This window comes from Lissotriton vulgaris, unplaced genomic scaffold (assembly GCF_964263255.1).
Source record: "Lissotriton vulgaris unplaced genomic scaffold, aLisVul1.2 SCAFFOLD_1734, whole genome shotgun sequence".
Taxonomy (NCBI): domain Eukaryota; kingdom Metazoa; phylum Chordata; class Amphibia; order Caudata; family Salamandridae; genus Lissotriton; species Lissotriton vulgaris.
The window spans coordinates 9917-26161 of NW_028246047.1; the positions used below are offsets into that span (position 1 = coordinate 9917).

Here is a 16245-nt window from a genome sequence, read left to right on the forward strand (position 1 = left end):
TGGCAGAGCCAGGAGTGCGGCTTTAATGCGATAATGAGCATTTGTGCATGCACACCGAATTTCTGAATGCTTGCATTTACATGGCTTAGCACTGGTAAATCATTTTTGGAAAAGCCAAAAGGTTTGACGTGCATGCACTAACCTTTATGTAATCCAAAAATGGAACTATGGGCCTTGCCAGTGCTTGTTTTCTCTGGTCCTTCTTTTTGGATCTGCCTTCCTCTTGAGTTGCTTCTCTGACAATCTTCTTCAGTTCAGACGGGCCATTAAAACCATTTTATTTGTTTAGCTCCCTTGCTGTGTTCTTTGGTCCCTCTGGTATTCTGTGGTGTTGTGTTGTGTCGATCTTGTCAAAGCGCCAGGACGCCCCTTTGCTGGGGCAGCTGTGCGCGATACAAATAAAAATACCATAACATAACATTCAGTTCAGAAGTCAATGGAAGAAGACTTTATCACCGACATTCTTGGTTGTGTATGTTTTTTTGTGCCTCTGGTGACTTTGTTTTTGGTGATGTGGATGTTACTGCTATTTATGTATTCTTTGTTGAGTATTCCTGCCCTGCTTTTGTTTATTGTGCATAGATGCTATCATTCTTCATTTATTTTCTGTTTCTTCTGCTCTCGCGTTTTATACGACTGCAGAGCTAAGCGGGGGGGGGGGGGGGGGTGTTTTATAACCTCTGGTCATGTGCAGGGTTGAGTACGCTATATACATTCTTTAACATTTTAAACATAGTTTCTGGTTTTATTTTGTGAACTTTTCTTTTGTAAAATGTTGCAGCGTGCAACATAGCAATATGCTTGTAAACGTTTTTAGAAATAAAATACGCTGTTTGCAATCCTTCCACCAACAAAGCAACAACACTGTGTAGTGTATAACAGGTTTTCACTCAAAATCCCAAATCAGCCTTATTGACGGCCTTTTTGTGTACTTTTATCCTTCTCTATCTGTCCCTAGCTTTGTCCATCGCTTATGTTTTATTGCATTGCAGGACGTTGCCATCTAGCTGAAAGAAGCATGTTGGCAAAAAATAAAGCGTTGAAATGTATACATGTGCCTTATTCCTGCAAAGACTGAATACATAAGCCATGCCTTTTGTCAAATGGCAAAAATAGACTGCATAAAGAGGGAGGTGGGATTGCAATCATTTTCCAAAATATATACACATGCAAATGGATAGACCTTGATATCCAAAACTGCGAAGCTGGATCCTTCAAGCTTCTACTATCCCCAAACTTCACTTTATCCGGTGCTCTAATCTATCGTGCTCCTGGCACAGCCAGCACCTGGGCAACTTCCTTTCCTGAGTTCATTGCCCCGTTCCTGTTAAAGTCCGCTACCTTTCTGATAGTCGGAGACCTAAATATCCACTTTAACGATATCTCCTGCCATACCAGTACCAACCTTATAGCTGACCTAGCAGCATTAACCCCTTCGCTGCGGGGCTAATTTCCCCACAGCGCGGGGTGGAGGGGGGCCGGGCACGGCGCCGCTGTGCTCATGAGCTGGTGACGAGCCTGGGCTCGTCATGACCACGCCCGCGCAATGGAACGCTCAGCACAGCGGGGAAATTAGCCCCGCGTGTGAGCGTTCCACGGCTCATGACGAGCCTAGGCTCGTCACCAGCACACGAGCACCGTGCTGCATGACGAGCCTAGGCTCGTCATCAGCACGGAAGGGGTTAAACCTTACTCTCTGCAATTCTGGCCCAACCCATAAGGCCGGCAATCTACTTGACCCGGTCTTTTCCAATCTTGATAATATTGTATGTAAACCACATGTACCCATCCTTTGGTCCGACCATTACTTGGTGGAATTTACAATAACTGTCCCCCTACCTGTTACTTCTCAGAATGCTCCCACTGGACCTAGGGTAATGAGAAATTGGAAAAAACTCGATACTGCTCAGCTGAATGCACGCCTGGATGAAACCAGGCCCCTCACTAACATAACAAACATCGAGGAAACCGCAGTCATTCATAACTGGCTTAGCTCTGCCATCAATGTATGCCTTCCACAAAGAAATAAAAAACGGAACCCACATCATCCCCCTAACCCCTGGTTTAATGAATCAATTAAACTTGAAAAAACTGCTTGTAAAAATTTAGAGCGTCGATGGCGTGCAAACTACGACCCCTCAATAAAGCTACTATATAAAGCTGCCCTATCGAAATATCATGCTATATGTAAAATAGCCAGAGCTGAATATACCAAATCAACTATTGAAAATGCTCAAAACCGTCCCAAAGCACTTTTTAAAATTGTGCAAGAACTCTCTGGTTCCACCTGTCAACCGAAAGCCCCTTGTCTAGACTCTTCACAGTGCAATGTTCTCGCAGAATTCTTTATAAACAAAATAGTCAAAATTTATGCAGACTTCAAAGACCCAACTTCTTCTCCAATAGTACCTGAACCTCAGGAAATGACTCCTCACTCTGATGATGTTAGACCAGATCCATCTTTAGGTAACACCCCTCAGATTTTAGCTAACTGGGATCTGCTAAATATGTCATCATTACGTGAAATCATTAAAACCATCAAATCTGGTTCCCCTCTGGACCCCTTTCTCCCCCAAATCTTTCTGACACTTGACACCTCATCACTTACGCTCATTCTGGTGCTCCTTAACTCCTCCTTAAAGGAAGCCAAAGTTCCCAAGGCATGGAAACATGCCATGGTATCACCATTACTGAAAAAAGCTACTGCGGATCCAGATGACCCGTCTAACTTCCGCCCAATCTCGCTCCTACCCCTATTTTCGAAAATCTTGGAAAAACACATTGTTACCCAACTTACCAACTTTACAGAAACAAATAACCTCCTTCACACATCCCAGTCGGGATTTAGAGCAGGTTTTTCAACCGAATCAACCCTTCTAGGGGTCTCCGAGACTATACGCCAGCAAGTTGACAATGGGGAAACCGTGGCACTCCTCTTACTCGACCTCAGTGCCGCGTTTGACACGGTTTCCCACACCATTCTCCTGAACACCTTGCAAACTTGCGGTATAACTGGATCTGCCCTTGCATGGGTCAAAAGTTTCCTTACTGACAGAACCTTCCAAGTCTTTTCTTCCACATCCTCCTCAAAACCCCATGACTCTCAATTTGGGGTTCCCCAAGGCTCGATTTTCAGCCCCATTTTGTTCAATTTATACATCAGTCCCCTTGCTACTTTAGCAGAACAATCTGCGTTGACGAGTTACTCATATGCTGACGACACCCAGCTTATTTATTCACTCTCCGCTAATGCACACTCTAACCCGTCTTCCCTCTGCTCCGGCCTTAACAACATTGCCAAATGGATGCATGATAACAAACTAAAACTCAACGGAGGAAAGACCGAACTGCTTCTGTTTGGTAAACACACTGCTTTATGGGGCCCTCAACATTGGCCACCTCAGATGGGTTCCACACCCTCTCCCTCCAAAACCGCCCGCAATCTTGGCATCATTTTTGATGACCAAATGTCTATGAAACAACAAGCGGTCAGAGTTGCAGCCACTTGTTTTACCATCCTCAAGTGGCTCAGGAAAATCATATGGATGCTCCCCCAGGACACACAAAAAACCGTAGTCCAGGCCCTAATCACATCTAGACTGGACTACGGCAACATCTTGTACCTGGGAGCCTGTAAAGAAGTCACTAAGAAACTTCAAACAGTACAAAACGAAGCGGTTAGACTGCTCTGCAAACTGCCCAAAAAATCTCCCACCTCCTCTGGTCTACGTAGTCTTCACTGGCTTTGAATCGAAAGCCGCACAAAGTTTAAAGCCATGTGTTTTACGCTCAGAATTAAGGCAGGCAAAGCACCATCCTACCTAAGCACCCTTGTTCATCAATATTGCCACCCAAGAACCCTACGCTCCTCATGCCAACATAAGTTTCAGATACCTAGGATAAACAGAGCAAGAATGGGTGGACGTTCCTTCTCATACCTTGCCCCTTCTTTTTGGAATTCTCTCCCCATCCAGCTCCGCACGGACAAATGCTACCTCCAATTCCGTAGGAACCTAAAAACATGGTTGTTTAACCAATAACCCTTTTACAGGCCCCTCTGTCCCCCTACTGTATTTTTCACTCAAAATGTCTCTAGCGCCGGGAAACCTCCGGGTAGCTGCGCGCTCTATAAAAATAAATATAATAATAATAAAATGCCTCTTTTAGTTTGGTCTCTCATTTGAATTTTGCTACTGATCCCCAGTGGCCCCATACCCATCCTAATGTCCACCTCTCAACCACTGCCCACTCGCCCCCCCTAATTAAACTCTTGTAAATTTAACAACAATTATCTGACTCCCTTTTTTTAGTTTTTTTTTTTAAAGCTCTATAATAGCTCATGCGTTGGAGCTGTGTACATAAAGCAAATTTTTAAAAAAATGGAAATTGAAGAGGACTCTGAATGTGAACTGTGTATTTGGTTACATGGGCCAAGGGCTTGGGCCATAGGCACCTTTGGTGCGGCATATTTTAAGAAATCAAATTATTTTTCATTTGATCATTTAAGTTGAGAGTAGTTTAAAGTTCTATGATGGCTGGTTGAGGGGACAGGTTTCCTAATAGGATATCAATACTTAAATCAGAAAGCTGCCTTCTATATAAATTATATTCAGACCCCTTTCACGTAAAAAGGTGTGCTAGACCATGGTGTTATGTTATTTTAGCTTTATTTCTAAAGCGCTCGACTCGCCCTTGGGCATCTCTGCGCTGCCTAGAAATAGTGACCTGAGGTTGGGAGAACCAAAGCGAATCAAAGGCAACAATTAGAACAAAAAGGCTTTTAATTGTTTCCTAAAGGTACTATAACTGGAAATTTTGCACAGGGCCATGGGGAGCTTATTCCAGTATTTTGGAGCGCGATATGAGAATGCTCTGCCCCCTGTGCGAGTCAGGCGAATTCGGGGAACCTGAAGAAGGCCTAATGTGCTGGATCTGAGGTTTCTGCAGGGTGAGTAATTTGTGAGTTTCTTTTGCAAGTAAAGGGGACCTCTGCCTTTCAAGGCATTATAAGTTAAACAGCAGATTTAAAAAAAAAACATTTTTTTACTGGTAGCCAGTGCAGTTCTCTGAGCAAAGGAATCTTGGGGGAGCCTGCAGGGCGATTTTGAATCATTCTAGCTGCAGTGTTCTGTATTACTTGTAATTTAGCAAGCAAGGTCTCTCCCACTTCGGCCAGCAAAGCATTTCCATAGTTCAAACGACTAATTACCATTGCCTGAACTAAAGTTCTAAGATGGGTGGTAGGCGTATGGGAAGAATTCCGTGAAGCAAACGTAGACTATAGTAACAGGAACTGGTAGTGCAGCAATATGGCCGTTCATGGCTGTTGGCCATCTTCTAGTTTGTATTAAAGGCTTAATACACAATGTCTCCATTAAGGTTTTATAAATGGGGATAAGCAAGTTGAATAATCTTCTTTTTGCAGGTGAACTTTTACTGCCTGCTAGTGAGCAAAGAGATTTCTACTTTTTTTTTAACTTTCAATAGGTTGATTCATTTTCAAAGATATTGAATTATATGTTGAATTTAGATACATCTGAATTTGTTTTCTTGAATACATTTTGTGTTCAATATATGTGCAGTAGTTTTGTCAACTCTGAAATAGGGGCAGGTTCAAATATTTGGGTCTATGGTATACAAATAATCATAAAATACGGTTAAAAGTCATTAGATTTTACCAAATGGAACACGAATGTACTTCTTGAGAGATTACTATCTCGACAGGGAAGACTGGTTTCTATTAAAATTACGTCGTCCTATAATTTTATATACAGAGTCCATGTTGCAATTGTAACTTCCAGTTTCATTGTGTAAACATATGGATTTCACTCTATACAATTTTGTGTGAAAATGCAAACCCCATAACTTCTGTAAATAAATTGAAGCCATTAAAAGTACATTGTAATGTCTGTTTTCCTAACCTTTCTTTATATTATGTATCCTTCTACTTGAAACCAGCCCAGCACTGGTTGATACCTTTGGATACAAAACGAAATCCCATAAAAGGTCTTTCTAGAAAAAGCGCTAATTTTACCTTTTATTTTTAAAGAGGGTGTGAGAAGTTGGCCTGATATGCAGTGCTCACTATTCTAGTGAGCACTTTGCATCAGTCCAAACGACCCTTATGGTGCTTGGTTGTAAGTCAACCTTAGACCAGCTATCCTAGTAGCGTGGATACGAGCAGTCTTCGGGCTAAACTCTAAGGGGCGTGTTAAGCCAGCTGTTATACCATCACATACCCCTTGAACACCAAGTGAAAGGACACCACACAAGTGTTATGAAAATAAACAGTGTATTTATTAGAATCACAACAGCCCTGTACTCTTTATGAGGACAGGGTACTAAGCACACAACAAAATTCTTAAGAAAATACTTCAAGTGCACAATCTATACAAGTGCCCGAGGGCACGGAAAGTTTAGTGGTCTCGGGCGAACCCGATAAGGTAAGTCGGAAGCGATAGGAACTCGGGACCCTTAGATAATGAGGCTATGCGGGCACCGAAATGCCGAAGTTACCTAGCCCAGGGGCTGCGGCTGCACAAGTCTTTACAGACGTCGGGAGTCCTCGCTGACGAACCAGGAGCCGGAAGGAAGAAGTTGCTGGCCGGCGACCAGTGGAGATAGTTCGTAGAGATCCCAGCCTGGATCAGAGATGGATGACACCTGAAAGCAGAGGGGACCAAGTTCGTAACTACTAGCCAGTAGTCAGAGGGTACCAGGAGGGCACCGGATGATCGTCACCTCGACTAGGTGAGTGGGCGATGCTAGGCTCTGTAGTCTCACGGACCAGGAGGCGTTGTCGGCGACCAGGATGGAGGTGCAAGCTGTCCCACGAAGGTTGATGCTGTCGGCGTCGCTGGGCCCAGGATTGGGGCAACAAGCCTTGGCAAATTCAGGGCCACGTGGTGGACCTAAAATGGCGTCTTGAGTGGACCAGGAGGGTCCGGGGTGCTCCTCTCTCAGAAGGGAGCAAAGGCCAGTCTGGAGCAACCAGACCAGCAGCGTTGGTTGTCGGGCGTCGTCGAGAAGGCCACAAGCCAGCGGGCTAGTAGCCGGACAACGTGCTGAGCAGCAAAGAGCAGAAGGGCCCCACGCAGATCGTGGAGATGCAGGGAGGCTGAACTTCGGTGCTGGAGCTGCTCAGGGTCGGGGCTTCTCGGACCCCAGAGCACTCACCAGAGGATCCCTCGGTGGTCGTGCTGGTTAAGAAATCGTGCAGGTTTTGAAGATGGCCGGTCCCTCGAGGTCTCGTCGCACCCACGGATCTCAGCTGAGCCGACGATGTGGGTAGAGGTCAGAGGTGCCAGGGAAGCTGGATCTCGTCGAGCTGGGCAGTCGTATTCCTGAGGAAGGACGTGCAGCAAACCGCAGAGTTCTTAGATGGTGCCTGCGGATGCAGGGTGACTACTCCTTAGCCACAAGGGAGAAATCTTGAGAAGAGTCGAGAGTTCCTTTCGTAGAAAGTATTCTTGATTCAAAGATGATCTAATTTGGAAGGGTCCCCGCTCCTGCCTTTATCCTAAAGAAAGGGGTGGGTACGCAACTAGGTCCTGCCCTAGGGGTGGGACCAGGAAGGGGGGTGGTTACACCCCTCTCCCCTGCCGGACTTTCCCCAGGTCGGGGGCTGGTGTGCCCCTGAAACTGGTTCTAGCCGGCAGATGCGTAGTGAGCACCGGGGTGCCACTCCGCAGTCACCTTCCTGTAAAGCCCTGCCTACCCAGGATACACAAAACCCTGTCTGGGAGGGTGCGAGCACCGCCCCGGACAGGAAACCCTTTGTCCAAGCTCTCCTCGCTGGAAGGACTCCCAGCAGCAGGAGGTCAGACACGTGTCTGTGGTGGCAGCATCCATTTTGTGGAGCTGAGGCTTTAGTTAACTTTAACCGGGGTTCACAGTTATGTACATGTCGTGTCCCTCTAGAAGGGTGGAATGCTAACCCCGTCCCAGCATTGGTGAGGGGTCAGTATCCCGATTCGTATGACACCTTACTCGACATGTCTTGATAACGCGATACCGAAGTTAGCGATATGGTACGCGTTATCATGGAACAGCCATTGGGTCTTGGTTCCGCAAGCTGCAACCGGGCTCGGCTCGTGCCAGAGCCCAATTCACACGGTTCCACGCACTCTGCCTTCAGGATTGTCAAGGCCTGCCATAGGAGTGACTGATAGGAATTCGGGTGTCCATTTTAGGGTTAGATATAGGTATACTATATCTAAAGCAAAGGGCGAGTACGCCACCTTGCCCCAGCTGTCGTGCAGCCAGTTGTGTCAGATTTAGATGGCCATCCAGGGGTGGCATAATACATGCTTCAGCCCCTGGTAGGCCCTGGGTACACCGATGCCCTGAGTTACAGGGTCTGATAAGGGGGCCCAGTACCAATTGGAAATGTACCTAAGGTACGTGGAATCCATTTTAGAGAGAGAGCAGTAGGCCTGGGGTCCTGATTGGCAGGGCCCCAGGTCAACTAAGTCGGAAAACCAGCAAAACACCAGGCAAAAAGTCGGGGGCAACCATAGTCAGGTATCTACCTTCCTACAGAGGGTATCGTAATGATAAATTGCACGGGGATCGTGTTTTTTAATTCATCCTTATGGTATAATAAAACCATTCAATAGAATGGCAGAAGGGCCTGTTGGGAATAAAGGGCTTGTTCTGTGTATCTCAGTTTTTTTAAATATGACTTTAACTCCATTTTCTGAATTGCAAAGTTCTTATAGGCTTCCTTATTCTTGCAAGAAACAGTACAAAGAAATAGTAACAATATTAAAGCTGTTGATACTTCCTGCTTATGTCAATTTACTATGGCAGCCTTTAATTTTAGAGCTCCTAAAATATATTACGCTGCAACTTCCATTAAAACTATAAGGGATAAGGAGGTGGAGGGGAGAGCAAAAATATAGAATTGGAAGATCCATACTTGTGCAGAAGAAATGTTTGAGAGTGTTACTATCTTTCTTTGTTAATTATTAACTATACTTCCTTTGAACATAAATGATGCTTTTACTACTATGTCAGACATATACATTACTCCTTATCCTGGTATTTCTTTAAAAAACTAATCAAATGTTCTGAAATTAATAAAAGGTGTAATGGACTAAATGTTGATCGGACCGGTAACATTTTAAAATTCTATTTGGAAAATGTGAAGATATTATTATATGGCATGGCTGTGCAACCTCACCATGTAATAAAGGCACAATTCCGTATTAGGCAGGTTGTCTGTTGTATTTGTAAGACCTTAGCTTAGTCCTGGGTAGATGTTTTAGAGCAGTCAGGCTTGATCAAAGGAACACAAGTGTAAGGCATTAAAAAGTACCAAAACAGTTGTTTTGAAAACGAATTTTAGTTGCAAGCGAAACACAATAAAACTGACAAAAATGTATGAACATTTATTTTAGTTTTGTGTTTAGACACCTCAACAGCAAAAACTCACTGGAGGGATCTGGAAATATGAATTAAAAATAACAGTAAATCACATATTTTCACTTTGCATAATAAATCGCAGTATTTTACTGTGATTCACAGCTTAAGGTTAGCCAAGACAAGTAACTTGAAAACGACTATAAGGAAACTTTTATGGCAACTAACTATGACGAGGAGTCAGTCACAGGTACCAATTAGGTCCAATTGAAGAGTTACTTCACAGTTCAAGCAGTCTCCAATCCTGTCACACGGTCTGCGGGCAAATCAAAATGTGAGTCAATGGAGTGGCCCTGCTGCAAGGGATGCAGAAGATGCTTAAGTTCGGTGAGCCGGTGTTGGGGTTTTTTCAGTGTCTAACACTCTGTCAATGAACACAGTGGGGTGACTTTGACCTCGGGAGTCAATGTCCCTCAAACTCCAGCGAAGAAACTGTTGCCACTGGTCTACAAGTTTCCAGTTACACCAAAACTAGTGGTTTCCTTTAACTGGCAGTAACTCCCTTGCTGGTTGACCAAACTGCACTCGGAGTCTCCTGATTCCAGCAGACTCTTGTGCAACCTTTGAGGGTCGGTATTTGGTTTCTCAGGCTGCACTTCTGTGGCCACCGGTGAACAGACCAATCTGGCTCCCAACTCTCCCAGGCAGGCCTTTTCAGCTTTTATGGCCCAGTGACTGTAAAAAGAGTCAGCCCTACTGACCCTTAGTCACCTTCTCTGTCTGGGGCTCTTATATATTGTTGCAATATTTTTTTAAATTATATTGCATTGTTTATTGTATTTCCATAGGACTTGTTACACTCCTATTACACTTGACACCACCTTTGCTTTTTAGGTCTCGCCTGGCGATAGCAGCGCATGCACTGCTCTCGCCATGCTAGTGCCTTTTGTAATCGATTCTCCGAAAGCCTTACATGTACGCGTAGGGATGGACAAAGATGGCTGCTCTGTCATGTGGCCAAACCTAACTGCGTGCGTGTGTACGTACGGACTGTGGACAGTCCGATGCCATCTTGTGACAATAGCTTTCTATTGTCATGGCAACCAAGCTTCTTATCAGAAGCTTCTTCACGTTAGTTCCCTGTTCCCACCCCACTCCTGATGATCGTGTTCTTTATCCCCCCGCCCCTTCCCGTTGTCCGTGTTCCTGTTCCATAGGGATCATGTGATTCTGCACAGAGGGCCATTACTCCTGCAATTGCTGGGCTCATTTTAAGAAGATTGTCTTCTCCTCCGGTGTAACTCATTCTATTCACACGACTACACGAGGCCGAAAAAATTACTTCTCTCTGTTGTGGCAGAAGATTAGAACCTTCTTGATCTCTGCACCCCGACACTTCATCACCTGCTCACAGGTCTTTGCAGCACAACAGCAGCTTTGGAAGGTCTCCCTACATTTCTTAATCGCTTAAAGCACTCCTACGCCTCATCTGCCGGCTTGCAGGGCTGACTTGTATTGCGTGATCTCCCAAGAGGATGAATGAAAGAACACTTACGCAGGATTTTGCAGGATCGTCCAACTTCAGTGATCTTTTGACCCTGCATGAACAATTTGAAATGATTAGACCAAGCATTAATGTCTTTATTACGCAACTTAACTACAGTTTCATTTTACATGTAGGGGTGACGGCATAAAATATGGCAGCTTCACAAAAAAAGGTGAATTCATTGTTATGTTTACAAACCATCCCAACAATACAAAGAATTGGCAAAGCCAGTAGGTCTTTTCTGTGTGATCTATTGGCTTTTACAATTTTTTTTAGCCATGCCGCACATCACCAGTAATGATGTGCAACATGATTAAAGTTACAAGAAAAAAAAAACATGTCATTTTGTAGGTGCATATACCTACAAAATGATGACCTCGTCATTTCGTAGGCATCTGAGCCACACATGGGTGTGTACAAGCTTATGCAGACTTTTCTTGGGTGTTTTTTTTAGTTACTGATCCGATTTGGGGAGGGCAAAAGCTACACAGGATTTGGGGGAAAGCCACACAGAGGGCAAGGTGGGGGGAAGCAATGGTGAGAAGCACATGGGCGAGCGCAAGAGGGAAGGGTGTGGGGAGAAGCAGTCGGGGAGCAGAAAGCAACACGTTGTAGGAGAGACATACTTGAGGGAGGTGTCTCAAAAACACATGCACTCCGATACAGCACTTCACATAAAAGAAGGAAATAGTGCTTGAAAATTGAAAAGCAACCAGAAGCAAAGATGCCAGCCAATCAAAAAATATAAAGAGGCAAACACTAGTTTGACAAGGTGGCATATGAATAGGAAGCAGGCAAATAAGGGAGACAAGGAAACCCAAACATGATAAGTAACAAGCAGGCTCCAAGCCTCTCTGTTCTTGGTATGCCACAATATGCTTAGCAGCAGACGATGTGAACGCAGTCTAGTAGGCATGACTGAAACATGTAGAACAATTTTTAAAAGGATACAGAAAAGGCAGGAGTAAGAATGAATTATTTCAGACCAGCAAGCAACGTGGAAACTCATAAATATTATATTTATGAATTGCCCAACAGCAATGGAGTCTCATGTAAAATTCTAATGGACATCGAAGGAGAGACTTCATCTTGTACAATAATGAACAAATTGCCAAGTACAACGGAAAAGAACTAAGCATACAATAGAGCACACACATAAATATTAGTGCTTAGGTTGAGAGAGGATTCCACAAAAGCAGAGATGTGTTCCACCATAATTTAGGCTCAGCACACACCTTTCTTATCAATAATTTAAGGGTGTAAACATAGTTGTTGATTGAGCACTGTTGTAGTTGCCCAAAACCATTTAGCGTTGTGCATCAGCAATGGCATATGCTGCAGCACAGTCAATTCTATACATTTGTTAAAAGTTTATTAAACCTCGCCTCAAGCCATTTAGCTTGTGTCTACATGGTTGCAGTGCTTGATGCCATTCTCTGTCAAAAATGTACTCCCTGCGCAAGATGTATGTTGCACCCATTATTAGTAGCTATTGAGTCTGGAAAACCCTCACGCAGAACTATTTTACATAAAAGAAATGACCTCCAGAAGTTAATGAACAAATTTGAAATGTGGCCATGTGGAACAATAATCTTCCTCCTGGTAAAAAAAAAAAATTAAGTGTTCTTTGTGGGCCTAAATTATCAAAGGTCTGTGACACTTAGGCCCTCAGTATCTGGCTCTGGATAATTTTAATTCAGAAACAACACATTCCTACTCTGCCCCCGAACCTTTCAGCAAGACCATTCTGGTGAGGTCAACACAGGGAACAGTGCACTGGATTAAGAAAAAAAGCATTGAAAATGCAATAGGTCTCGCCTTTGATTAAGTTAAAGCCATTTGCTTTGCTAATGGTATTGTTTAGCAAAGCAAATTGCTTTAACTTAATGGAAGGCGAAACCTGTTGCATTTTTAATGTTAGTTCCTATTGTTTCTCCTTTCTTTTTTGTCGTTTCTCCTGTCTTGCATATCTTTATATAAATGAAATGTTATCTTTATTGATTTATGTTACTGTCAATATTACACTTAGATTTATTATTGGATATTGTGATTGACAAAGGTGTATTGTTTTAAGGTATGTAGTTTGTTTTTCTATTGATGGCATAGTCTATATTAAATACAAATCTATTAAACCCCAGAAAATCTGATCCAGTTTCCCGAAGCATCTAATATGATGTTGCACGTGTCCTGTAGCATTGTTGCTGTAGGAAACTAGCATCTAGAGGGGATTGACGTATCACGTTTCTCTCAATGAAAACTGGAACACCTTGAATTGAGGCCATCATGGATTGGTCGCGCCATGCGTCAGGAACAAGTGGGAGCTGCCAGCAGACAGTCTGCTTCCCCTGGGATTTCATAGCGTGTGCGATAGACAGCCAATTTCAACTTGTCTGCTGAATTTATCTTTATTATTTAATTAACAGGATTTAACACTTTCAGTAAATAATTTTCCAATCCATGATCGTTCAGCAGTTGTGGTGTTAACCTGTAGTTAAATCTTTTATATTGTTTAATTATGTTCAGACGAGCGTGGCCTTGTTACCTGAGAGAGCTAGTGCCTACCGCGATACAGCGGTTATAAATATAATTTTGCACTCCATTGGAAGGCGACTGGGATTGGATTCGGTTATTTAAAGCGAAGAAATTCACTTTAGGGAATCTCAGATTTATTTACCCCGAGTGCAATGATGCAGGTTATTTAGTATTGAATTAAGATAAAAAAAATATTATTATGGCTCCCAAAATCAATCTAATATTGTGTAGACCGCTGATGTTCGTTTTTTAGGACCTGCACTTCTTCCCCGTTTTGTATCTGACAAATCCTTTGGGTTTGTCATATGCTTTCCGGAAATAAGTTTAAATCCATTCATAAATGCCCCAGATTCTGCTTCTATTCCTATATCTAAAATATCAGATACTATAAAGAGTGTAAACCTTGCACACTAATCAAAGCCATATGTTTAAAACAAATATATTTAAAATAAAGCACCACAGAAAGCCTGAGGCACTCGAATGCCCCCTGGGCAATGTGTGAATTCGAGTGCCCCAGGCTTTGTTCGATGCTTTATTTTAAAAGTATGTGTTTTAAACATTTGCGTTGGACAAACGCATTTATAAATATGAGGCTAGTGGAGGAGGCTGCTGAATTCTGAGCTTTCGGATTGAGTAGGATTTCCACTCTATTGTCCGCCCTGGGTGTTTGTAGCCACTCCGTGCGCACTAGGCATCCCTGAGTCCAAGGATGAAAAGAGAAAATGTAGGGCCTCCCAGGGGGATTGTGCAGGACGCTGTGCCACAGTGAGACAACAGTGGTGGGGACGAGCCCCACTGTCACGGAGAAGCTCTAAGCAGACCTCCTCTGGGAAAATACTTTCAACCATACCCGTTTAAAACACAGAACTTGGTTTATTATCCCGTGTAGAAAAATGACTTGATGTTAGTGTAGCAACAACTATAGTTTGTGCATCATTTACCACATCTTTTCTTGCCTGCTTCACTTCCTTCGCTGTTCCTCCGACTAGTAGTCTTTTGCCAAGTGTCCGCATATGTCGACGATCAACTTAGCAGGTCAGTTGTTGGAGAAATGTGAGTCTTGGGTGGAATCTGTGGGTCCTGGATTAGGGCGTGATCCGAATTTGTCAATTTCGGGAAGGCACGTGACCAAATCCTCAAAGAGCAAAAACAACAAGTGATGGACCGAATGTGGATCAATGTCACACATTCCCCCAGTCAAAAGATCTGGGCCCAAATCCATCGTTTTTTTGCACTCCACACCACCCTGGGTTAGACAATGGCGATATGCAAATCAGCTCTGACCCTGATGCCCCATGGGAACAGTCCAGTCCGAACTACAAAAGCCATGTCCTTCCCAGAACGGAATCAAGCATCCGAGGACCGGACCGGTTTCGAGGTAACACCTCTCATCAGCCCGGCTAGCTTGACTCCAAGTGGTGTGGAGTGCCTGGGACCCACGTCTGGGCATCCCCAGCGCACTTAGGGCGGCAATTGCAAAAACAACAAGTGATGGACCGAATGTGGATCAATGTCACACATTCCCCCAGTCAAAAGATCTGGGCCCAAATCCATCGTGTTTTTTGCACTCCACACCACCCTGGGTTAGACAATGGCGATATGCAAATCAGCTCTGACCCTGATGCCCCATGGGAAAAGTCCAGTCCGAACTACAAAAGCCATGTCCTTCCCAGAACGGAATCAAGCATCCGAGGACCGGACCGGTTTCGAGGTAACACCTCTCATCAGCCCGGCTAGCTTGACTCCAAGTGGTGTGGAGTGCCTGGGACCCACGTCTGGGCATCCCCAGCGCACTAAGGGCGGCAATTGCAAAAACAACAAGTGATGGACCGAATGTGGATCAATGTCACACATTCCCCCAGTCAAAAGATCTGGGCCCAAATCCATCGTTTTTTTGCACTCCACACCACCCTGGGTTAGACAATGGCGATATGCAAATCAGCTCTGACCCTGATGCCCCATGGGAACAGTCCAGTCCGAACTACAAAAGCCATGTCCTTCCCAGAACGGAATCAAGCATCCGAGGACCGGACCGGTTTCGAGGTAACACCTCATCAGCCCGGCTAGCTTGACTCCAAGTGGTGTGGAGTGCCTGGGACCCACGTCTGGGCATCCCCAGCGCACTTAGGGCGGCAATTGCAAAAACAACAAGTGATGGACCGAATGTGGATCAATGTCACACATTCCCCCAGTCAAAAGATCTGGGCCCAAATCCATCGTTTTTTTGCACTCCACACCACCCTGGGTTAGACAATGGCGATATGCAAATCAGCTCTGACCCTGATGCCCCATGGGAACAGTCCAGTCCGAACTACAAAAGCCATGTCCTTCCCAGAACGGAATCAAGCATCCGAGGACCGGACCGGTTTCGAGGTAACACCTCTCATCAGCCCGGCTAGCTTGACTCCAAGTGGTGTGGAGTGCCTGGGACCCACGTCTGGGCATCCCCAGCGCACTTAGGGCGGCAATTGCAAAAACAACAAGTGGACTGTTCCCATGGGGCACAGGGTCAGAGCTGATTTGCATATCGCCATTGTCTAACCCAGGGTGGTGTGGAGTGCAAAAAAACGATGGATTAGGACCCAGATCTTTTGACTGGGTTGAATGTGCGACATTGATCCTCATTCGGTCCATCACCTGTTGTTTTTGCAAACTCGCTATAAGTGTACTGGGGATGCCCAGACGTGGGTCCCAAGCACTCCACACCACTGGAGTCAAGCTAGCCGGGCTGATGAGAGGTGTTACCTCGAAACCGGTCCGGTCCTCGGATGCTTGATTCCGTTCTGGGAAGGACATGGCTTTTG

The 16245-nt window shown here is 44.6% G+C and overlaps 1 protein-coding gene across 1 annotated transcript in view; it reads left to right on the forward strand.

Moving 5' to 3' along the window:
- The first annotated feature begins 1877 nt into the window (after positions 1–1877).
- Positions 1878–16245, forward strand: part of SNX30 (sorting nexin family member 30) — a 187991-nt gene continuing 173623 nt past the window's right edge. The window contains exon 1 of the mRNA XM_086949259.1: positions 1878–2678. Within this exon, the coding sequence (XP_086805385.1) occupies positions 1878–2678 (801 nt within the window). The remainder of the gene's footprint in view (positions 2679–16245) is intronic.